Here is a 24700-nt window from a genome sequence, read left to right as displayed (position 1 = left end):
ATGACCAAAAAGACAAACAACTAAACAAAATTGTATAACCCGTAGGGTCCTCGATTAGATTCGTACTTATTTATGATACAACAGAGGATACTCATATAATTTACCCAGAAAAGTAAATTGGGAAACCCATTAATATTTACATCGTCAGTGTGTACTTATAATACGTCGGCTGGGCAGTGGGCATGTTTATTTACGCGTGTATTTTCCAAATCTGGTGTCTCCAATAAAAAAACAACTTTATATTTATTACTTCAAGAGTTAAAATACTTACGTGTTTCAATAATTATAGGGCCTACGGTAGTGCTAAAAATCTCACGAATGTGCAAATTAAACAAATCTTCGTATAAATTGTCGTCATTTTGAGATGTGATCAGTTCCATTTAATTTATAGTCAAGATGAGACGCGCCACGGTAGTTTTCACTAGTTTTTGTGTATTATTAGCAATTTTCTCCATTACGGATGCAGGTAAATAATTAACATCCATCAATATTTATTTAATTATGTTCCCACATATTCAAGTTCTATGTTATTTTCTTTTTTTCTGTTACATATTTCATAATATTCTACAATTCAAATGTCTGCTTTCTTAAAATATTTTTGGCACTTCCAAATTGTTATTTGTTAGCGATAAAGCCAAATATTAATTAATATTTGAAAATACTAAGAGAAACACAGAAGAAATCTCTCTATTGGGATTCGTTCCCTATATGGTAATAGGACGAATCTATCGCTATCACATCATAAGAGGAACATACGCTCGGTGAATGGGCAGTTCCGTACTTTACCTTATATTTATTTTTATCCGGGCATAGCTTAGAGAACCCACTGCACCTGATGGTAGGTGGTAGGGTCCAGGTAGTGTCGACAGCCGAAAAAGGATTACTCCTCGTAAGTCAACACAGCTATTATCTCGGCCTATTTGAAACCATGTATACAGGCTAATCTCGGAACGCAAAAAATTTACGTGGGCCACTATGTCTGATGGCTACCAGCCTTTTAAGGTTATCTGCTATATTCGAAGGCTTTTTCTCACATCACTTATCTAAATTACCATAATTTGCAGCTACACGAGTAGAAAGGTCACCCCAATTTGGCTTCGGGCAAGCCAATGCCCAAGCTAACGCTCAAGCTGGTGGATTTGGCGGAGGTCCCGCCTTCGGAGGCCCTGGTTTCGGTGGTCCAGGGTTTGGAGGACATGGCTATGGCGGGCGCGGCTTCGGGGGCGGCTATGGCGGAGGCTTTGGTGGATACAGGCCAGGAGGTTTTGGAGGATTCCACAGACATCACGGATTTGGAGGCCATGGAGGGTTCGGAATTCCATCCATCAGTATATCGAAGAGTGTCTCCATTGGTGGCGGTGGCGGTGGAGCGCAATCCAGCGCCAGCTCTGGTGCGTTTGGCAAATAATTATTGACGAATTTAGTTAAATTTCTGTGATTAATCTTATCTAGTGTTCATTTAAATAAAGACTTGATACATTAATTGGATTTTAATTACCTTAGGAAAGGAACAAAATGTAACCTATATTTTTCCGCATAAATTTTTTTATTGTAATTATTTGCTTGTCGTAGTATTTATTGATACGGACTAATTTGGTGCAAATTAGAACTCCCTGACAAAAACGTTAGTTAAAATGTATTATATATAAGAAAATATTATTATTTTATGCCTATTAATATTAAAAATATTGTAGTGAAACTTCTGAATCCACTCTTAAAATACTTTTGGACTTCGGAAGCTTCATTATATCGGAGTGATATATAGGCGAATTTTTGTTTAATAGAATTATATCTAAGAAATAAACAGCTCCTTCGACTTTATCCTAGTTAACCTTAAGTATATCTACAACAGTACAATCTGATTTAAAAAGTGTGAGCATGCGACGATGATGATGATGATGATGTGAGCATGATGTCGCAAGAGCAAGTCATTATAATGAACTTTTCAGCAGGTGATAGATATCTACTCTTATGGAAAGTATAATATCAGTTTCCTTCTCATCAGCGAATATAAATAAAAATATTCTCATTATGTCTTTATTAAAAAATAATGCAGCCTTATAGTTGTGTCCTTTTTATGCATCTGTAAAAATATTGAAGGAATAGTTTCTTCTTTTTTGTGTGCTATCTACTCATATCCCTATGGAATCGGCACAACACGCTATTTCCCGACGCAAAACCGATATAGCTTAATGTAATTATGTCAGACAGATTTTAAAATGAACCAAATCTTAGTTGTTTTTGTACGCTGCTTGACGCCAGTAATATGAAAATGGAGGTCCACATTGACGTACAAGATAAAAATCACTTAGATTGTGATACGTAACAGGAAAATGTATTAAAAACTTTTTCATTATTTTCTAGGATATTTACTGTTTACAATAAACATACTGGTTTAGACATAAATAGTGAAGGTCTCAAAATATTACTATTTATTTTATTAATATAACTAATAAACCAATAGGTAAACATCATAACCACAAGTTAACAAATATTTTTTGTTGTTAACACATCGCCAGTCAATTATCAACTCTGTAGCATATGTTTATAGATTGAGAATTGTTTGAAGTAAGATTTTAGGGTTCAAGGATCAAATATTCCCAACAGAATAAACCACGTATTGTAATCATTTAATGTAGACTATATTATTTCCAAAATAAATATATCCTACAATCAAATGCTTTAAAGTTTACACGTAGATACAATTAGTGGTCTTAAAGAAATATGAGGGATCGTTACGATCTAAAACAATAATTTCCTCCTAAAATCGAAAAAAATATTAGATATTTCGAATAAAATTTATTCGTATCCCTATATTTATACATATTTTGAATATTTTTTAACATGATGAACCAATTCTCATACAATAAAGGCTAATTTAAACGGATAAATTACAGCTAGCAATAATTCTCATTCATCATCATTATATTATCGCATGTATAATGCTATGTTCAAACGCAGGCGAGAACTATGAATTTGTTTGCGATTATTTTATACAAAAATCGCTCAAGCAACTTTCTTGCCCGACTACTGTTTAGGCTGAGACACTTTTTCTCGTACATGGAAATATCATAAAAGATGTTTTGAAAATCTGTGAAAAGACTTGTATATGAATACAATTTCGGCCAGGTAAGTGTTGTCTCTGAGGTATTGTCTGTCAACGGGAGCAAGAATTGGTTCGCCATTCCGCATGTTTAAACGGGGCACCTTTTTAATAATCGGTCAAAAATATAATCTATGTAATACATACTATGTAAAATTGCTCCATCCATCTCCATGCAAATTAAGTAACATTTAAGTAACGTCCACATCAACTTAATTCATATTAAGTCTACAGGTTTGATAGAAGTTGAAAAGTTTTCTGGCACTCACTGACTAGTGACTACATAAACAAAAACCTATTTATAATCATTTCACTGCTCATTTACAATTTGCAAAAGGCTTAAAAATCATGATCACAGCTTGTTTACGTATTACTTGTACTTCGCAAGGAAATAAAGAACGTTCCCAGAAATAAGAACTATAGACAGTTTTCAGGGTTGTACAGTAACAATTTGGGTCTCTTGTTTTACAAGTTATTCAGCGTTTTACGCGTTATGATATTACAAACATTTTCCAGTCGTGTTATTTCAAGATTTTGGGAATACCATGAGTTATTGAACACAAATCCCAAACTATCAAACATGCTATTGGTAAGAAGAAGAAGATATTTGTATCCGCCCTAATAGCTAACCCCACACAGGAGGGTAAAACTCGCCATATTGGCTCACGTAAGTGTATCGAGTGCCGAGCAATAAACATATTTCATCAGTCAACTCCTTCAACTATGATACTTCGCGTACCATCAGGTGAGGTCACTACGTTGTGACTTTATAAAAATTACTTATTTAGCGCGGGAATTAATTTTCGGTAAGGATCTCTTCTATAACTTCTGAATAAATGTTTCTCGTCACATCAATTTACAAGCCAATAAAATAAAACAGTCACTCTCTGACTTATGCTCCCAAATAATGATAATAAAATGTATACTATCTACTATTTACTTGAAGTTTGTAAGAGTCTTTTTTTCCGTTGTAAAAATCGTTATGGATGCCTGTGTTGATACTAGGGAGCGGAAGAACGATTATGTCGAACTCACTGGCCTTCCGACCCAGATGTTACTTAAATGCCCTCTGGGTCGCGTCCCTGCTAATTTTATACTGTTATACCGTACTGACATGCTTTTGCTTACGTGAAACGGTTTAGAGGAGTCGAGCATGTTTCCGAATTCGCCGGACCCGTCTCTACACAATGCCGCTACACTTGTCCCCTTCCTTCGGACCATCTGTCGAACTGATGACGCGAATTCTCGTTAGCCCTCTTTTTATCTCCTCATACGATAGGTAAACAGGATATAATAATAATATAATAATATCAACCCTGTATTATATACTTGCCCACTGCTGAGCACGGGCCTCCTCTACTACTGAGAGGGATTAGGCCTTAGTCCACCACGCTGGCCTAGTGCGGATTGGTAGACTTCACACACCTTCGAAATTCCTATAGAGGAACTTCTCAGATGTGCAGGTTTCCTCACGATGTTTTCCTTCACCGTTAAAGCGAACGATAAATTCACAAAGAATACACACTTGATTTTAGAAAAGTCAGAGGTGTGTGCCCTTGGGATTTGAACCTGCGGACGTTCGTCTTGGCAGTCCGTTCCACACCCAACTAGGCTATCGCCGCTTTTTTTTTACAGGATAAACAGGATACCATGGCGGAATTCTTTAAATGCCCCCATATCACAGGGCTTTGTGACAGCCCTACGGCTGTCAACGAATGTACAGAACCTTCCCACTTCACGGTTTGCTCGCACTTAAGCGTTTTTATCTTTACACAGCAGACTTAACCACTAGTGCTAAAATTCTCGGAACATCTCAAATTAAACAAATTTTCGTGGATATAAATCGACGTGACGTTATGACGGATTCAGTGTAGTATAATATATTAGCAAAATGACTCGTGCTACTATCCTCTGTGTCTCTTTAGCTGTTTTATTAATTATTAATTTCTCCGTTAGTGATGCAGGTAAATAGTTTTAATTACGAAAATTGTTGGGTAAAGGTCCCCTCTTTTTTAATGGGGTGTGAGTAGGGAGCGACCTGTACTTATTTAACATTCTTGCAATTGTATTGGATGGTGATCTAGCTACAGCCTACGGTCTCGTCTTTCGGAGTGGTTGCCTTTAGAGAAAAATTCAGTCTTGGTAGTGTCACTGTGAACTTGTAAGGTTAAACCAACGTTCCCAGTTTAGGTCCCCAGGTCAGGCAAAATTAGGATTTAATTTATTCTAATAACGCGTGATTTCGTTTAATAGATTTATCAATGCTTAAATTTTATATGTGATCGTTATGTTTACTAAAATCATCATCATATTATGGTGATAAGCTCGCTTCCTCTTATGAGGCAGCACATACTTGATGAAAAGTGCCTGGTTGCACCACTGCCTACCCACTCCCTCGGGGATAACGACGTGAGGTGTATTTGTTTTGTTTATAATTATCATCCGCTAAATGTACTGTTAATATAAAATGATTTGGATCAATACAATAAATTGGGTTAATTATTGACATAGTATTTTAAAGCGAAAATATCGTGTTTATACAAAACAGGTCATAATATTTCTGGCAACGTAGTTTTGGAGTTGTTTCGTAATATAATTGTATCATTTATTAGTGAGATGTCGTGACTATTTCACTCGACCTCTAATTCTTGAACAACATTCATTATGCGGAGTTTTATGCGAATTCTTACTTCTGTTTTCATAGAAATCAATTAGTATATTTAGTTCAGGAGCAGCGAAAAATATGATACATAGGCCAAAACCCCTTAAATCAGGACATTAAAAAACCATTAAAACTAATATCCGGTTTCTGAGGTACTGTTATCGATAGTTTATTTGTTTTTTAGTGCTATTGGCTCGATAACTCCTAAAACTGTGTTTCTGAACCACACACTAAAGATAAACTCAGCTTATGCAATTCAGATCATCTCTTAAGGTACACAATAAGCACCATAATTACCAAAAAAATAACGTCTAAAATTGTTTTGCAGGTCGTGTAGCCAGGTCACCGCAGCGTGGTTTTAGCCAAGCTAATGCGCAGGCGAGTGCTCAAGCCGGAGCAGGCGGCTTCGGACGGCCTGGCGGCTTCGGCGGCTTCAACAGACACCGACCTGGCTTCGGACGCGGCATCGGAGGTGGACACGGAGGCGGATCCATCAGCATTTCCAAGAGTATCTCTATAAGCCGTGGTGGTTCAGCCCAGTCCAGTGCTAGCTCTTCAGCGAGAGGCAAATGATTAAACGATTCTAGCAAATGAAAGACAATGTTGTTTAATAAAATGTATTTATTTTTACCTTTGTTTTGTTTCTTGGTTGATGAGGAAGTTACATCATACAAATCAGTATGCCTTTATCCCTTTTCAGCGGCGTCGCACCCAAAATATTACTGGCTATGTTAGCCCTATGTAATAGAAGGTCATTCCCATATACGTATAAAAAAATAATTTTGTTTTATAGAACTATTTACGTAGTTCACGTGACTATAAAAATGCACACAGAGACTCTCATTTCATGATTCTATGTCTATCTATTCAGTGGAAAATTTTCAACTGTAAAATTACGAGAAATAGAGTAATAATATAAAATACATATTTGGAAATTAACCAAACAAGAATATTAACCTGAGTCATTTTAAATAGCAAAATATGAATAATTGTCTTCACAGTAAATGAACTTAGCAACAGGCAGCTTTTAGTTAGCAAATTTCAAAACAGAATTAAAAATAATGTTTTTTTTAGATAAATATTTGTTGATAAAGGGATAGCAGCAGTAGCCAGTGGAGAGTGACGGTATTTTATTACCACGCTGAAACGTATTTCAAATAAAATTAAACTTAATCGAAAAAAAATGATGACGAGAAAATCAATAAGCAAATACACTTCTTTAAATTATTATCTTCTGTTCGGTTAAGTTGTTTTCTTTTATAAATAAGGTCTTAAGAAATCGAACTTTATGTTGTTAAGTACGTATTTTAGACGAAGGATTTATTTTAATACACCGCAGTTGCTCGCTTGTAACAAATAAAAAATACACAAGATAAAAATAATCATAAATGATTGAGTAAATTGCAATAACAACGTAAAAGGACTACCAAAGTACACGTAGTACACGTGTGATAGCTGCTTGTTTGACTTACCTTTTCGCTCATTATGAATGAATATGACCTTTAAATATGATCCGTTTTCCCTTCATATTTCAGAACTGACTTAGGAAGGCAAAAATGCCTAGGTCTTTGTAATTTAAGGCTCGTAAAGTGTTGCTATTGTGTGCGGGTAGGCGTAAAGCTCACTACTAGTAATAATAGACTGAGCGCATCTCTAATTTCATATTTATGAACATGATTAAATAATAATTATGTTTTTGATAGTTATATCAATTACTCTTCACGTGTTGGTCTTTACAGTCATCAAAGAAAATGTCTCAAATTAACTTCCAATAGTTGACGCTGTTTAAATCATCTTAATAGATGTAACAGGCCAATGATGATGATAGTTATAGATAAAGAAAATAACATCTTCACTGGTGGTAGGTATCTCGTAGGCAAAGGGCTGTCTGCTCATCTGAGCACCAGGCCAATCTCGTCATTTAATTAGAAAAAAAAACAGTAAAATATGAGAACTCAACGACGATATAAATATGTTACCTTTTTTATTGGATTGTATGACGAGACGAGCTTGCCTTTCGCTTGATGGTAAGCGATACGACCGCCCATAAATAGTAGACACAGCATCCAACACCTTTAATTACAAAGTATTGTTTAGTATTCCACTACGCTCGCCATCCTGAGACATGACATGTTAAGTCTTACTATGTCCAGTACACCGGCTACATTGTCCTTCAAACCAGAACACAACAGTGACTACACGCTGTTGCTTGGCGGCAGAAATAGACATTGCGATGATACCTACCCAGGCGGACTCTCAGCTACACTCACTATTTGACGTTCACTGTGTGGATGGCCAAATGGTCTAATATTAATTACGAGGAATCAATATATTGATTTACTTACCATGCAATAGTTGCCGGTCAGAATCTTTTCTAAAGGTGTATTGTAATATCAGATGTTGGCTTCTAAGAGTGGTAAACTCAACATTAGTGGCAGCTACTCTCAAATAGTGCGGGAAGGATGCAAGGTATTTTTAAATTAAATATTGCCACATGAAAAACGTGTTGCGTATCCTCCGATAGATATGACATTCAAAATTACAAGGGGAATCCATTTTCCCACATCGGTAAACACGGTGTCGAAATTGACGTAATTCTGTATTTGTTTTTCACACGACAGCTTTGATATGGTATGTAAACAGAAAATGTTTGATTAGAGTCACGATCACACTTTCATATGAAAATTGAATTATATTTATCTTTTAGCTTCTTACCCTAATAAGAGCGGAGTATAATGTTTTTAGGTGTATCTAAGGTATGAAGGTAAATTCACGCTCAGAAGCTTGAGCTGATTGATATATCTATACATATTATAAAACAAAGTCCCCTTTTCTGTATGTCTGTACTAAACGGATTTTTATGAAATTTGGTATGGAAATAGTTTAAGACTCTGTGGAAGGTTTAAGGCTACTTTCTATCCTGAAAAAATATATATAGCGGGACTATTATCCCGGAAAACTCCTTCTCGCGGGCGAAACTGCGAGTAAAAGCTAGTATTCAATAAAAAAAACTGGCTTATAGGTTTTGTCTTAAGAAAGAGATATGTAAAAATGTAAATAAATAACTCCAAACTTGATTTGGCATGATCGTCCTGGTTGAATAGTCAAAGAGTATCGACTATCGCAGGTGGAGAAAGGTTATACAGTTCAGCCTTAAGTTGTTAGTATAGCTGTCTCGAATTTATTTTTCCGACCATTGGCCAGAAGTTAGTTATTTTGTTGCCCTCTATATCCTTTATCTACCTTTAATCTTTGTTAATGCGAACCACGCTCCTCGTGTTAAAGGCAAAACAAAGATCCGGTCAAAATATTTGTCATAGTTTATATATTGTGTTAGTAAAATTGATTTACACTGCGACATTTTTAGGTTTTTTAATTGTATATTTAACCAGTCATAAACAGTGACATAATGCTATGAAATCCTTAATTTCGCTGGTATTACCAAATACATTTATGCAGAATTTGCATTGTAAACAAAAACTGTAAATTATCTCCTTGTTGCTATCTCAATGTTTGTCGTATCAATTGACTGCTAAAGTGTTTGTTATACTTGGAAATCGACTTCGCATCCTCCTGATTTACCTATAAATGTTGGATGTCTTCAATTTGTGTTCATTTTGGACAAGATGGCGAGAAGGATAGCGTTTTTAGCGTTGTGTGTGCTCGCGACTGACTGTGCCTCCATCAGGAGCGAAGGTATGGTGTCCTTTTAACCATAGAAGATCTATATTCTTCGTGAAGTCGTATTAAACAACATTCTTTGTATCTGCTTATTTATTTAAATGTAGCCAATATTGTAGTTTAGTTATTTCATAAAGGTTTTTTTATGTTTAAAATGATTCGGATGGATATGTGGGGTCCGACCTGGTGTTTGATATTTATTGAAATTGTCCAAATTTTAAATGTTCTTAGTTTAATTTTACAAATGTCATTTAAATTTAAACCTACCAGATATTTATCTCACGAAATATTACTATACTATATTGAATGTACTTTCCTTACAAAACACAAATTTACTTGGATGCTTACATAACATTTTTTATTTCCTAGACGTCCTGAATCGAGAGGTGCGTTCACCGTGTGATGAATGTGGACCTCCAATACCACCACCATTCTTCCATCACCGGCACCATCACCCGCCGCCACCTTTCTTCCGAACACATCAATGGAGTGGCTTCTCTCGCCACTCCGACGGCGTTCCGCAGGAAGTGTTTAGTGGAGCCTCTGCAGCAGCTGATGCTGGTCTCCAGACAGCCGGACAAGCTTTCTCCTTGGCGTCATCAACCGTTGGTGACTTAGCAGGCGCCGGTTCGGCTGGCTTCGGACTAGGTGGTGGAGTCAGTGGTGATGCAGGTTCGGCTGGACTCGGCGCCGGCTTCGGTGCTAGCGGTGCCGGAGGTAGCGGTGGTTACGGAGCTAGCGGATCCAGCAGTCACAGCAGTCACTTTTCTGCATCTGGCTCAAGTGGATCAAGTGGTTCCGCCGCAGACGCCGGTGGTGCTTCGGGAGGATTTGGCGGGTCTTCTGGTGGACTTGGAAATTCCGGTACTAGTGGCACCGCAGGCGCTGGTGCTTCCTCAGAAGGATTCGGCGGGTCTTCAAACTTTGGAGGCTCAGCTGGAGGGTCGGGTTCATTTGGAGGCTCTGCTGAAACCAAAAAATTCAAGGCCAGCTACAAAGAATCTCATTACTCATTTAATGGAGGCGGCGGTAAACACACCTTTGGCGCTGGATCCGATTCAGGTTTTGGCGGCGGTCAGGAAGGAAGTTTTGGCCAATCCCAATCAGAAAAGCATACTTCCTCCGGTGGTTTCGGTTCCTTCCATGGTAATAGTGGAAAACATCACTTCGGCTCAGCATCTGAATCTGGTTTTGGTGGCGGTCAGGAAGGAAGTTTTGGCCAATCCGAATCAGAAAAGCATACTTCTTCCGGTGGATTCGGTTCCTTCCATGGTAATAGTGGAAAACATCACTTCGGCTCATCATCTGAATCTGGCTTTGGTGGTGGCCAGGAAGGAGATTTTAGCAAAGAGCACTCAGAAAAATATAGCTTTTCAGGCAGAGGTGTGTCTCATCATGCCGGACCCGGAGACAGTGGAAAACACGGTTTTGGCTCTGGTTCAAGCTTTGGCGGTGGCCACGGAGGAAGTTTCAGTCAAGCTAACGCACAGAGCTCGTCTAGTGGAGGCGCTGGATTTGGTAGTGGTGGATTCTCTTCGGAAAGCCAAAAGAGCTCATCAGGCGGCTTCGGAAGTGGAGGTGAGGGAGCCAAATTTGAAGGCCAACAATCGCATTCTTCGGGTGGGGGACAATGGCAGTCGGGTGGCTTCCAATCTGGCTCAGGACAGAGTGGATATGGAGGTTCAAGTTCCCAATCAGGTGCGTCAGGCGGCTTCGGAAGTGGAGGTGAGGTAGCCAAATTTAAAGGCCAACAAGAGCAATCTTCGGGAGGGGGACAATGGCAGTCAGGTGGCTTCCAATCCGGCTCAGGACATAGTGGATATGGAGGTTCAAGTTCCCAATTCGGTGCGTCAGGCGGTAGTGGATCAGAATCTGCCGGTTCCGCGTTGAATGGAGCTCTAGGCCTTGCAGCCCAGGGTCTGCAGACAGCAAGGTCGACAGGCCAAAGCGGCTGCAGCACGTGCGGAAAGAGCAGCTACGCTCTAAGCAATGCTAAGAGCAATAGTGGATCCGCCATAGCGGTTTCTGTTGGAGGTTAGACTGAATGAAGACGATGTTTTAAATATGTTGATTATAAAAAGATTTATTAAGCGTTTTTGTATATATTATGATTGTTAAATAAAGCATTTGATATTAATGTTATTTCTTATTCAACTCCCTATTCTGATGTCAGTGACGACAACGCACTGTGATATAAAGAAATAATTAATAAGTCTTAAAATATAAACGATTCTTTTTCGGTATTATTTTCGAAACAATAAAAACGATGTCAGTTATTGATTCAAAAAATACGCCACAATTGCTTGTTGTAATTAGAATCAAATTTGATTCTCCCGATAAGATGTCGGACGTCCACCCACGAGGTGGACAGATGACCTCATAAAAGTCGCAGGAGACCGCTAGATGTGGGCCGCTTCCAATAAGTCGATCTGGAAATCTTTGGAGAAGCCCCATGTTCAGCAGTGAACATCCTGCGGCTGATGATGATGGCAGTGAAACAACTTATGCAAGGTTAACAAACAGCCGGTTAATATCTCAATATAGTAAATATATTAAACTGATTTATCCGTAGTTTTAAAAAAAGGGTCCAAAGAGAGCATTTGAAAGCTACTTTCTCTGATATCCTCTTCTGTCCTATCCCCCTTTAATGTAGGGCTAGCGCAATACATTTTCTTACGTTACAGAAACGATTTAGTTAGGTTTTGAACTGACCTTAACTGTCTCGGAGATTCAGTGCCGGACAATAATTAGGAAACATACAGAAAATACCAGTGTACAAAACAATAACTTGTAAATCCTACAAACAATAATGGCATGAAATACATATAGGGAAAAGTTGGTGTTCTGGTTGCTCCCCAAGTACGTAAGTGAGTGAGTGTGTCACTCAAACAATTTATTACAGCGAAGATTAAATCCGCGGCTTCCCATTGTGCAGCCCTTATCAGCCACAGGATGTTCACTACTGAACATATTTCCTCTGCAAATATAAAAAAAAATGATCTGTTGGAACCGTATTGCATGCAGCAACTTCTTGCGATTTTTAAAAACGTTTAATGGTATTTATAAAAAATATTCTACTATAGAAAATATCAGAAAAGCATGATACAAGATAACATCTGTATTTAAACATATCATAAAATAAGTATAATAATGTCCAGAATATAGTAGTTTCTTTTAGTATTGAATAACGAAACTAACATGATGCCCGCCTGATGGAAGCTCTATTACTATTACATTAAAAGTAGGTACCAGTATCCCTCAGAACTACAGACACCTATATATTGAGATTAAGCCTCCATCATTTCTTTAAAATTTAACATATAAGAGTGAAATTTTAGGAAGATATTTGTACGTTTGTTAGAAGTGAACGCAACAATCACTGTAAGGATTTAACTGAAATTTGGCACATAAATAGGCTTAATCCTGCATTAGCCTAGGAAATACTTTTACTCACGTAGAGATTTCAGAAAATGACATAATTTGAGTATTAAACGTGGAATCCATTTCCTGCGGAAAAAGCCATGAGCAAAATCCACTTACAGATAGAAAAACAGATTTTTTCACTGTCTTTTTAGCTTACATAACTCCTATATGACAATTAGCTCCTATTTTATATGGAGTATCGATTCACGCGGATGTAGACACTTCTACTTATTAATGCAAATATTATGTGTCGGGTTCTCAACACGAGTCCGTTGTTGCGTGTGTTAATTGTTAATTCTGGCGAGTAAATAAAAAGGTAGATCAAGTATGAGGTTCAGGGTCACATGTTAAATGATATAGAAATTTAATAATTTTATTTGTAGAAACAGATTATATTTTTTTTTTATATGGAGGGTAAATATGTCGGTTAAACATATAGCCGAAATAGCTCAGTTGGGAGAGCGTTAGACTGAAGATCTAAAGGTCCCCGGTTCAATCCCGGGTTTCGGCAAAGAGACAGTTTTTTTTTTCAACAGTTTTTGACATCAGCTAACATAATACTATATCATATAGGGTAAAATGATCACTCAATCATACAGCCGAAATAGCTCAGTTGGGAGAGCGTTAGACTGAAGATCTAAAGGTCCCCGGTTCAATCCCGGGTTTCGGCAAAGAGACAGTTTTTTTTTACAACAGTTTTTGACATCAGCTATCATAATACTATATCATATAGGGTAAAATGATCACTCAATCATACAGCCGAAATAGCTCAGTTGGGAGAGCGTTAGACTGAAGATCTAAAGGTCCCCGGTTCAATCCCGGGTTTCGGCAAAGAGACAGTTTTTTTTTTCAACAGTTTTTGACATCAGCTATCATAATACTATATCATATAGGGTAAAATGATCACTCAATCATACAGCCGAAATAGCTCAGTTGGGAGAGCGTTAGACTGAAGATCTAAAGGTCCCCGGTTCAATCCCGGGTTTCGGCAAAGAGACAGTTTTTTTTTTCCAACAGTTTTTGACATCAGCTATCATAATACTATATCATATAGGGTAAAATGATCACTCAATCATACAGCCGAAATAGCTCAGTTGGGAGAGCGTTAGACTGAAGATCTAAAGGTCCCCGGTTCAATCCCGGGTTTCGGCAAAGAGACAGTTTTTTTTTCCAACAGTTTTTGACATCAGCTATCATAATACTATATCATATAAGGTAAAATGATCACTCAATCATACAGCCGAAATAGCTCAGTTGGGAGAGCGTTAGACTGAAGATCTAAAGGTCCCCGGTTCAATCCCGGGTTTCGGCAATAAGACAGTTTTTTTGCAACAGTTTTTGTCATAATTTATGATAATACCACATCTTACAGGGAATAATGACCAGTCAACCATGTAGCCGAAATAGCTCAGTTGGGAGAGCGTTAGACTGAAGATCTAAAGGTTCAATCCCGGGTTTCGGCAAAGATACATTTTTTTCATTCATGTAGACTTCAAACGAATTTCGCCTCCAAAAAATAATACATCTAACTGCCATATTCCTACATTTTACATTTTGGTTTAATAAATAATTATAAGGTTGTTTTAGCAAAATACGTTTGAACACAGTGTAGAAATGTCATTGTAACAGATGAGTAGTTTCTCAGCTTAAAATGATAATTACCTATAGCCTAAATGTAAAAAAAAAGCGTCGATAGCCTAGTTGGGTGTGGAACGGACTGCCGAGACGAATGTCCGCAGGTTCAAATCCCAACGGCACACACCTCTGACTTTTCTAAAATCATGTGTGTATTCTTTGTGAATTTATCGTTCGATTTAACGGTGAAGGAAAACATCGTGAGGAAACCTGCACATCTGAGAAGTTCTCTGTAGGAATTTCGAAGGTGTGTGAAGTCTACCAATCCGCACTAGGCCAGCGTAGTGGACTAAGGCCTAATCCCTCTCAGTAGTAGAGGCCCGTGCACAGCAGTGGGCAAGTATATAATACAGGGCTGATATTATTATTATTATTATTAAATGTAAAAAAAATATTCTATATACGAATTTCAATATCAAAACAGTGTCTTTTGGTTTTTCTTTACACAAACCTCCCCCATCATCCAAATATCCTTATTCGACTCGAGATTTACATCAATTAAACAAAGAAAAAGAAGAAAAAATAATTATATGTATTCGTGTTATATTATCTCACACATAAAGGGGAACCCCCTCAGGTTTGCGAAATGAAGAGAGGAAAAATGAAAATTGTATATACGTTAATTAAATAAGCTATTTTATAGTTAACTTCATTAGTGGTACCAAAAGTAACAAAATAATCATGTCTCGCTTTGGAAATGAATGAAACCACAAAATAAATGGAATCATACAAGGTCTTTTAAGTTAAGGCTGTTCGCAAACTATAATTTTTTATTGACAAGAATCTTGATGCAAGTTAGACATATGATTTGTGCCGTTAATATCTTCATCACAAACTATGCTTTATCTTGATAATTTGTAAACTCACGTTTAATCTGTACTTTTTTATTTTTTTACTTGCTCCTGACAACACTGACCACTGACCTGGGTCCAATGGAATGTCGGCTGACGAGAGATGATTACCCCACGACAGTCGACACAATTATGCCGGCCTGTTGGAACCAGATATACACAGGCTGATCCCAGAAAGTGACACACTTACGTTGCCCACTATAACCGGTGTAACACGGGTTTTAACACCTTGTAAACGGTGGTCGCTCTCCGGGAGGATATAAAATATATTCTACCACCAGCAAAACTTACTGTTACTTGTAGTAACACTCTCACCTTTTCACCGCTCGATTACATTTTATACAACAAAAAAAAAATCAACAAAACGTTCAAAGATTTAGTGGTACCGATTACCTGATTACATGTTTTGTATTTCCATCAAGACCATCAAGAAAAAAACATTTTTTTTACTGAACGACGATACCATTAAGTCATTCGCCTGATAGTATTACGACTGCCCATAAGGAATTGTAAAAAACCCGAACTGATATTGCAATGCGTTTGTCACCCTGAGACATTAGATTTAAAGTCTAATAGCACTGGTCAAAAGTTTATTTAAACTAAACAGTCTATGCACAATGCTGCTTAGAAATAGTCAAGTACCTACCTGGCTGATATACCGATAGGTTTAATGCACTACTTTTGAGAAATGGCGTCTTAAATACATAAAACAAAAACGACTATCTTTCTTCAATATTAGAAACAGCAAAAAACCGAATAACTGATGCTTTACTTTCTGAATTTAATAATGCTACATACATATTTTCAATAATCATACCTCTTAGATCATGCAAATTATATTAATAATTATTAAAAATACATTAGTGGTATTGGACTGATAGACATATTTTTTTTAATAGAATTTGAGCTTTTAAATGTTTAACCATATTATTATTTTTTATTATTTTTGTATATTTTTCTTGTTTTTTATTTATTTATTTTATTTAATAGCGGTAAACTTGAAAGTGTTAAATACACGACAGCATGAGAACTGACATACTATCAACAAACCAGATTATCCGCTTGCAGACAGCCTTATTACACAGCCAAAACTACTGGTGAATATGTCAGACTTCACACTTCTAGTCCGTATGTACTTAACTAATTATGACAACATTGTCGACGAATCAAATTTCTGGGTAATTTTCAGCTGTTTAATATTTATGTTAGGAACATATAAAATGTATCGCTTGAAGATAACCTTTCAAAACGTAATGTGGCGAGTAGGAGTGTGTTTAGTTGTACTGGCTTCACTGGCTGAGGCTCAACGTAAGTGAAAAGTTACTCAGGTGTTTTGATAAATCGTTTTGTGAATGGTCGCGCGATAAGCTGCGGATGCGCATGTTCGACTCTACATAGAGATGTGATTGGATTATATTTCATTTGGGTTATCTGAACAATTTTTATAAATCATATTCACCGATAAATAATTATTTTGTGTTAGAATTATTAAAAATAATTATTTCATTCCAACGTAATACTTGTTTTGAATGGTGTTTCTGTTTAAATAGAGTAGGAACACTTTAAATCAACAATTATGATTTGCCAGAGAGATCAGAATGAGTCATCATTAATGGAAGTCATAATTTCATTAACGGAGTTTTGCCGCGAACAAATAAAACAAAACCGCGTAACCCAAAACAATTATTAATTAGATTTTTTTTATTCTAGAACCGAGCCTAGAACCCAGCCTAGAACCGAGCCCAGAACATGGGATCCTGTTGCACAGGCTGAAACGTCACCATCATCACTACTGCGACTCTGATTATGGTCCGCCACCTCCGCCACCACCGCCGCCATTCTGGCCACCTCCACCACCGCCTTATTGGGGACGCCGGCGACACTTCTGGCCACCACCACCGCCGCCACTACCCCCAATTCCTCCACCACCAAGATATGAAGACTACGAAAAACCGTGCGACACTTGCGGGGAGGGACACAGCGGGGCAGTGAGTAATGCTCAGAGCAATACAGGAGAGGCGATTGCTGTGGCCATCGCGAAGGCAAGAAAAGATTAAAGGCCAATTTCAGTCACAACAGTGAAAGTTATTTTACTTATAAATTATGATGTTTGTGCCTTATGGCTTTTACTTTAGCTACGTTTATGCCGTGGCATCTCTGAGGGCTTTTCTTTTATATTTGGAGTTCAGCATGAATTGTTATAGAGATTAGTGTGTAGATTTTGATATTTTAATATTCGTTTTAATACAAGAGTCTAACTGGATTCACGCAGATCCTGTCAATTTGTTGCGGAAAAACACTATATTGCTATAAAGTTTCTGATTACTAAAGCAACTGTCAGTTACATAATACTGCAGTGTGAATGGCTCTTTATTTAGCATTATTGAGTTTGTATTTATATAACTTAAACAGTTTTAAAAAGCTTATCTTATCTCAAACGTCGTTTAATTAAGCCAATAATGTGCGATTAAAATGAATTTATTTCATATACAGTTTCTTAAATTTATTGCTTAGATTTACGTTATTTTTAAGTTTTTTTTTTATTTTAATAGTTACCTGAGTAGTATACTTTTATTAGTTCTTTATAAGTGAGTGAAGATTTTAAATAGATTTATGCCAAAATATTATTTAAGTTTTTAAATTGTTTCGGGCATGTATTTTCATATTAATAAAATATTGATTAATGATGTTCTTTGTGCTTTTCATTTATAATTTATATAGTACATGAATTAAACAGTTAAAGCTTGCATATGATCTAAAATAATATTTATCAGTTTTGTAAAGAATATCTTCCAAATGTTCCAAGTTCATAATTTTTTTATTTACTATTTTTTTTTTTGTTCGACTAACCGATTCCTGTGAATTGAGGAGTATTACAGCCAGTGTCAACTGTCAAGCGAAGTATACATGTCAATACTTACTTTAAAAAAGGGGTTGATATACGGGGGCCTTACAAAATGGAGCTTTTTGATTACCAGATTTTTTAGTAACTTTGTGTTTTGCTATATTACTTAACATTGCCAAAATACCGATAAATAAACGGTGACAGCCATAATATAAGAGAAGAAGAAGAAAAAGGGATTGTATTTAAAACAAACAGAAACTCGTGTTACTAATACAAATTATATTAATTAATAATGCATGCAAACACGTAAGGTTTATTTCAATAATAATTTTACATTATATTTCGTTTGGAATGAAAAACTAGTACAGATATAGTAAAATTATAAACGTGAATGTTTGTGAAATTGTATGGATGTTAGTTAGAAGTAAATGGACTAACCACTGGATGGATTTGGCACATGGATTGACTATGTCCTGGATTTATATATATCCTAGGTTTTTTGGGAATTAGCTCTCTTTGGAAATATTTGATTTATAATAAGATTTAAGTACATGGCGTCTTATAGATTGTGCTATTGATACTGTAATTATTAAACTTTAGCAGCGGCAATGGCTTTCAATCAAGCGAAGCCGCCAGCCACACCTAGTTGTCCAAAAAAAAAACGAGAAATTAAAAAGTCGATAAATGCTTTAAATTAAAATATTTTATAAAAGATGTTAAGTTTTTATATGAATTTGGTGTCATTATCGGCTTTCATTCGTGATAACATTAAACATTTTATAGTGTAATTAACCTCTAATAGTCACATTTTTATTACGAAAAGTCGTGATTTATTATCACTTTATGTGCAGATATAATTAGGCACTAAAATAAACTAATAAACATCTGAACCTGAGTGCGTGACACAGCTATAATTCTATGTCAAACGAAATTCCACACGGCTTCCAAATAAGGAATGGCTTTAAATTTGTAATGATTATATCCGCTCAAATTCAATGTGGCTATTTATAGATCACTCAGTTACGATATTTAATAACATTTAAACTGATTACCAGTTAATTCTAACTAATAGGCTGTAGGCTAAATCTAACTTACAACTGCTCATAGTACTATTAACATCCTCTCTGTCTCCGTAGTCGGTCCCTCACGACTGAAGATCGTGGTAATCATTGGATGTACCGCATTTAGACCAGATTATTTGTTTCCATCGGTTTCTGTTCATTGCATCTTTAACTAATTAGTAGAACTTGTAAACTTAACTTGTACTAGTAAAACCACCCATACCATTAAAATATAAACTACTGCATAGCACAGTACCGCAATGACTCAAATCCACATGATTCACAACTCACGTATATTGCCACTAAGTAAGCCAAAGAGACCAAACCTGTCATGGTTTTGCGCGTAATTTGCGCCTCAATAATCCGCGGGGAATTCTTATTAATTATAGAATAGAAGCCTGTGTTTTGTAAAGCCAGTATCTAACAACAAACGGTACGCATTTTAGATTCAGTCTTCCACACCCTAGTCAGGTGTGGTTATAAAAAATATACTTCCAACTTTCGAGGATGTAATAAATTAAATTATGTCAAAATTGTAAAAGAATACGACATGCGATCCGAATGTAGAGACACCGTTAAAATCAATTTCACAAATCCATTCTTCGAAGGATTATGTTTAACACAATGACTTTATTGTTGCCGGTTATATTCTTAGATTTTCCTTTTTTGGTGGGTTAATGTGTTTTTTTTAATAAATGGTATACGGGTCGCTGGATGACTCTCAATGCCCTACAGAACTCGTAATTATAGACTACGTCTGTGTGTAAGGCTCTCCCTTTACAAAGGTCCCTGAAATGATGTGATGATTAATAGCTGCACCTGTATGATGCCACTGCTACTTAATTAGAAAACACATACATAGTTTCCATCACATGTTCGAACGGGTAGGCAGAGGTGCAATCAAGGCTGTCACATTTGAGCAAGTGCGTTTCGTCCCATAATGTAATATGAAATGAAATGAAATGAAATGAAATGATTTATTTGAATCTGTAAAATGTTACACATTATTTAGATTCCGTCAATATTAACTCTACCACCAGTTCGGAAAGCAGTTTTCACCAGAGAAGAACGGGCAAGAAACTCTGGTGTTGCTCTTTTCAATCAGTTTAGGGTAAAGACAGTACATGATAAAGTGAAAAGAGAAAAAAAAAAAGTTTAGAGCAGTTCATTTATAGGCTCGTGACATAAGGAATAAATTAATTTAAATTTTTATATGACTGCACAACCCTCTCACGAATCATGAAATTTCTCTATTATCCTTATAATTATTTCCTCCCAGCACCTCTAGCAATTAGAAATTAGAAATGTAAGCGAAATGGGCAGAACAGTCCACACAAGCAGCACCCGTTCACGAGTATGACGCATGTGCCAGCCATCGGCCTCCTCAACCATATTGTAGAGAAGTGGCCGACCCGTCACACGACGCCGCCGCAGGTACAGACAGTTAGAGAGTATTTCATACCCAAGCCGCTTACAGTTATTTTTACAAATAAAGAGAAAGAAAAAATATATATATATCTCGATCAAGTGACATGATTCCAAAGACAATCACACAAATGACATGCCTAGTCCCAGGCATTTATATCCTCTAGGTATTCTGAGATCTTGTAATAAGCTTTATTACACAACTTGCGCTTAATAGTGGCTTCGAATTTCGCAATATGTAAGGATTTGATCTCAGTGGGAACTTTGTTATAAAAATGTATACAGTAACCCTTAAAAGACTTGCTGATCTTTTGGAGCCTTGTTTTGTGATTCAGTAATTTATTTTTGTTTCTAGTATTTAAACTATGGATATCGCTAACTTTTGGAAAATTTTCTATATTTTTATGGACATACACTAAGTTAGCGAAAATGAATTGTGATGCTACTGTCATTATATTTGCTTCTTTAAATATTTCTCGTAGCGAACATCTAGGGCTTAGCAAATATATAGATCTTATCGCTCTTTTTTGTAGAACAAATATAGTATTAATGTCAGCAGCACCACCCCATAGTAAAATTCCATAACTCATCAAACTATGAAAGTAAGCAAAATAGACCAATAGGGGGCGAGCTTATCATTTCTGGCACAAAATTAAATTTCATCCAAATCCGTTTTACTGTTTATGCGGTTACTTCTAACAAGCATCCAAACGTCCAAAGATTTTTACAAGCTTTGGAATTTATATTAGTAAGATAAGAAGGAATAGAGTAAGACTAAAAAGAAAACATTACGAACAGACCGGCATAATTGTGTCGACTGGCGAGGGATAATCATCTCTATTCAGCCGATACTTTGTCTGGACGCCACTCCACTTACCATCAAATGCAGTCTGCAGTAGTCACTTCTCTGTGCACTTATAAAAGTGACATAATAATGGAACTTGTTAAATTTTCTAACCTCGAAGACGATGGTGCATATAAGTATAATATAAGTGCCTACTCCGTATAAATCGCAAATTGCTCCAAGATTGTAGATAATAATATTATTCTAGATTTGTCGATGATTTACTTTTACCTTCCAGTAGTAGGAGAGTCCCGTACCCAACAGTGGGACAGTATATAATACAGGGCTTATATTATTATATTATTATTACTTTTAAAGTTTTAATATGAACAACAGTTCCCTAATCGTAAATATCTCATCCTCTCCCAGTGACCGTCCTGAGTCGAGGTTCGTAACCCATTAGTGGGTTGCCTTCGGCATGGTCTCCTTCATTTTCAAGGGTTGCGAGCGCCTAAAGCGGTCATCCAATAGTCCGGTATGTTTGTATAAGCCGACCCTTGTCAGGCTAACAAACGTTGACAAGTAAAACAAATCAGTAGACCGGTATTGCAAAGTCATCTCAATCATTAATATAATAATACAAAAAGCCTTCATTATTCCCCTTTATTACAGTGTAAAATTCATAATAAGATAACTTCACACAGCCTTTGACCATTCATTAAAGTACATCGACCGAATAACGTAAAGTCAGTAGTGCCAGTAAATCTTATTTCAAAGATGGCGTTAAATAAATTATACACCGCCAAGGATCTAGTTTATTAACGCAAAGTCATAAAATGTAATAGGATATCTTAATGTGCACATATTGCATTTATATCTGATTTTTGGGTATAATTCACTCCGTTTGGTGATAATATCATTTAAATGCGATGATAGAAAGAGCTACGAACCTTTTAGAGGAGGATGACCTGTGCCTCTCTTTCAACACGTAATTTTAATATACTACTTAAGTATAATATATTATAGCACAAGGGGACCGGAATGAACGGCGCGGCTCGGCAATAGCTTGGTTAAGATTAAAATAGATTCCGAGATAATATTGAGCGTTCAAAACCAGACGCTAAAAGTATCCTCTAACTTTTTGAAATTACATGTGTGTTCTTTGTCGATAACCTCTCGATTCTTCGTTGAAGATGCCGTCTTGATGAAACTTTGATACCCGATCATATTCCATTAAAATATATTTGAAGTCTGCCGCACTAGGCCAGGGTGATGAGCTAAAGCCTAAATTCTCTCAGAACTGGAGCCAGTATCAAGCTGTGGATCAGTATAGTAAGCTATAATACAGGTTTGTTAGCTCTCAAGCGAAACTAACCCATGTTCAGAAGACGATGGTAAGAAAGTGACAACAGATTATCATACAAACACATTTTTTCACGCTGCGGGAATCCGTTAATGACTCATCACCTACTGTGTGACTAATTATTATGAAAGTATACGTTTTGAGTAACATTAGCGATATTTATTTGGTAATCAATAAATAAATTATTTGTGTACATACTAATACTTATAATTTGAAAAGCAATAGATTTTTTTGGATATCCTTTCACGCATCAAGGCAACACATCGAAGTGACTTTATAACATCTAAAATTATAAATGATGGCCTGAGCGTCATATGAGTTTTACTCCAGATTTCCAATTCCTTTATCCCAGGTAAAGATGATAAATCAAGCAGAAATGCAAAGGCTAGTAATACATAAATTAAAACAGGAAAAATTTGCCTCAAACATCGCGTGACAAAATAATCTCATTAATATTTTAAACAATCTATTTGTTTAACCGACAGCCAACAATCATAAATTAATGTTTTAAGACATAAACATGCAATAATTTATTGTTAATATGCATAATTATTGGCAGAATATTTATAATAAGCTTCTTTAAACTAGTATCATTTATAAATATATACCGTTTTGATAATCGAATTTATGACTATGAAAGCGGGAGTTAGCATAACCAATAATCATGGACGTGAAATGTTTCTTTATGCGCTTGATGGTGTCATTTGAGATAAAAAATGATAATATTCTATGCATTATTGTTTAAAAAGTATTTAGGAATGCTATTATGTTCTACAATATGCTATAATCATATTATAATATAATAAAATGTATAATAAAAACATTTTGAAAACAAGCTTTTATTTAAATGTTCTAAAACGAAAAAAAAAATACTTTAAATTGAATCGATGTGTGTTTTATACTATATAAAGATAAAGATTGCCGCGAAATACAAATACTAATGTATTCGATTTGAAAGGCATTGTTGGTATTATAGTTCAGACTGAAATATAAAAAAAAAGATACGAAAGCCTCGTAGAACTTAAATATATGACGGCGCGCCTCATGAAAGTCAACGTCAAGAGTGACACCGTCAGTCATTCTAGCGGAGCGTCGTGTCGACGGTAGCGGGGCCGACCATCTTTACTTGGCTTTTGGTGGTACAGAATGGCCAGCGCACCACGTTTGCGACGAATCGCTACAAAACGTGTTAAACAGTGTATCAGTGTTGTAATGAGTTCAGATGAAGGCCCTCCTGCGCTTTCATATACAATGTCTCAATATGTTTATTACTGCTTAGGCGTATAGCACAAGACAAACGTCTTGCTTGTTTCGTTTCCATAAAGTATTTGTAAAGTTATTTTAATGCACTTACAACATACTCAAACATCACGCCTTTTACGGCTGAAGGGGTAGGCAGATGTGCAACCAGAGCATCCAATTTTCACCAAGTATATTCCGTCCCATGATGTAATAGGTTTCGATCCCTTCGCCATAACGTGCATACACATTCTAGAATTCCGGCTGATATCGAGTAGAAAAACCCAAAATCACTTTGCCCTACCCTAGATTCGTACCCGGGACATTAGTGTAGTGGTCGTATCGCACACACACAACTACGCTACCGAAGTACTTACACTATTACTGATATAATTATTCTAATAAAAAAGATAAGAATATACGAAACTGATTTACTGGACTACAATGACAAAACGTGTACGCCTACGCAAATTAAATTCAATTTTGGGCATAATCTGTACACGGAACCTATTCCAAGGAAACTAGATACTTCCGGGGAAGTAACGTCACCATAGCTCATGGTTACCCCATTATTACCTCATTATTATTTTTTACCATGAAAATGAAGGAAAACATCGTTAGGAAACCT

General features: G+C 36.4%; 3 protein-coding genes and 7 non-coding genes across 10 annotated transcripts; all 10 read left to right on the top strand.

Annotated features, from left to right (window-relative positions):
• Window positions 1-323: 323 nt before the first annotated feature.
• LOC119190596 (glycine-rich protein 23-like) lies at window positions 324-1483 on the top strand. The gene is made up of 2 exons (XM_037442844.1): window positions 324-466; window positions 1065-1483. Exons 1-2 carry the CDS (start codon window positions 397-399, stop codon window positions 1406-1408), a joined length of 414 nt encoding a protein of 137 aa, XP_037298741.1. The 5' UTR covers window positions 324-396; the 3' UTR covers window positions 1409-1483.
• A 3461-nt stretch (window positions 1484-4944) lies between these two features.
• Window positions 4945-6395, top strand: LOC115453298 (keratin, type I cytoskeletal 47 kDa). The gene is made up of 2 exons (XM_030181994.2): window positions 4945-5067; window positions 6094-6395. Exons 1-2 carry the CDS (start codon window positions 4995-4997, stop codon window positions 6336-6338), a joined length of 318 nt encoding a protein of 105 aa, XP_030037854.1. The 5' UTR covers window positions 4945-4994; the 3' UTR covers window positions 6339-6395.
• Window positions 6396-9325: 2930 nt separating this feature from the next.
• Window positions 9326-11583, top strand: LOC115453296 (glycine-rich cell wall structural protein). The gene is made up of 2 exons (XM_037442944.1): window positions 9326-9461; window positions 9816-11583. Exons 1-2 carry the CDS (start codon window positions 9392-9394, stop codon window positions 11483-11485), a joined length of 1740 nt encoding a protein of 579 aa, XP_037298841.1. The 5' UTR covers window positions 9326-9391; the 3' UTR covers window positions 11486-11583.
• A 1724-nt stretch (window positions 11584-13307) lies between these two features.
• Trnaf-gaa lies at window positions 13308-13380 on the top strand. Its single transcript has one exon. It is a non-coding gene; the product is annotated as a tRNA-Phe (tRNA).
• An 87-nt stretch (window positions 13381-13467) lies between these two features.
• Window positions 13468-13540, top strand: Trnaf-gaa. Its single transcript has one exon. It is a non-coding gene; the product is annotated as a tRNA-Phe (tRNA).
• An 87-nt stretch (window positions 13541-13627) lies between these two features.
• On the top strand, window positions 13628-13700 carry Trnaf-gaa. The gene has a single exon. It is a non-coding gene; the product is annotated as a tRNA-Phe (tRNA).
• An 87-nt stretch (window positions 13701-13787) lies between these two features.
• Window positions 13788-13860, top strand: Trnaf-gaa. Its single transcript has one exon. It is a non-coding gene; the product is annotated as a tRNA-Phe (tRNA).
• An 88-nt stretch (window positions 13861-13948) lies between these two features.
• Window positions 13949-14021, top strand: Trnaf-gaa. Its single transcript has one exon. It is a non-coding gene; the product is annotated as a tRNA-Phe (tRNA).
• An 87-nt stretch (window positions 14022-14108) lies between these two features.
• Trnaf-gaa lies at window positions 14109-14181 on the top strand. Its single transcript has one exon. It is a non-coding gene; the product is annotated as a tRNA-Phe (tRNA).
• Window positions 14182-16539: 2358 nt separating this feature from the next.
• Window positions 16540-18046, top strand: LOC115453299. Its single transcript, XR_005113018.1, has 2 exons — window positions 16540-16663; window positions 17090-18046. It is a non-coding gene; the product is annotated as an uncharacterized LOC115453299 (transcript).
• The last annotated feature ends 6654 nt before the right edge of the window (window positions 18047-24700 follow it).

Source organism: Manduca sexta, chromosome 25 (assembly GCF_014839805.1).
Source record: "Manduca sexta isolate Smith_Timp_Sample1 chromosome 25, JHU_Msex_v1.0, whole genome shotgun sequence".
NCBI classification, from domain to species: Eukaryota; Metazoa; Arthropoda; class Insecta; order Lepidoptera; family Sphingidae; genus Manduca; species Manduca sexta.
Note: the sequence above shows the minus strand (reverse complement) of the source record. Positions and strands in the feature narration are given on the sequence as shown.

Coding starts and splice junctions, on each gene's coding strand:
- LOC119190596 (XM_037442844.1), top strand. CDS start 397: ATGAGACGCGCCACGGTAGTTTTCACTAGTTTTTGTGTATTATTAGCA. Junction 467..1,064: donor TTTCTCCATTACGGATGCAG/GTAAATAATTAA, acceptor CATAATTTGCAG/CTACACGAGTAGAAAGGTCA.
- LOC115453298 (XM_030181994.2), top strand. CDS start 4,995: ATGACTCGTGCTACTATCCTCTGTGTCTCTTTAGCTGTTTTATTAATT. Junction 5,068..6,093: donor TTTCTCCGTTAGTGATGCAG/GTAAATAGTTTT, acceptor ATTGTTTTGCAG/GTCGTGTAGCCAGGTCACCG.
- LOC115453296 (XM_037442944.1), top strand. CDS start 9,392: ATGGCGAGAAGGATAGCGTTTTTAGCGTTGTGTGTGCTCGCGACTGAC. Junction 9,462..9,815: donor TGCCTCCATCAGGAGCGAAG/GTATGGTGTCCT, acceptor TTTATTTCCTAG/ACGTCCTGAATCGAGAGGTG.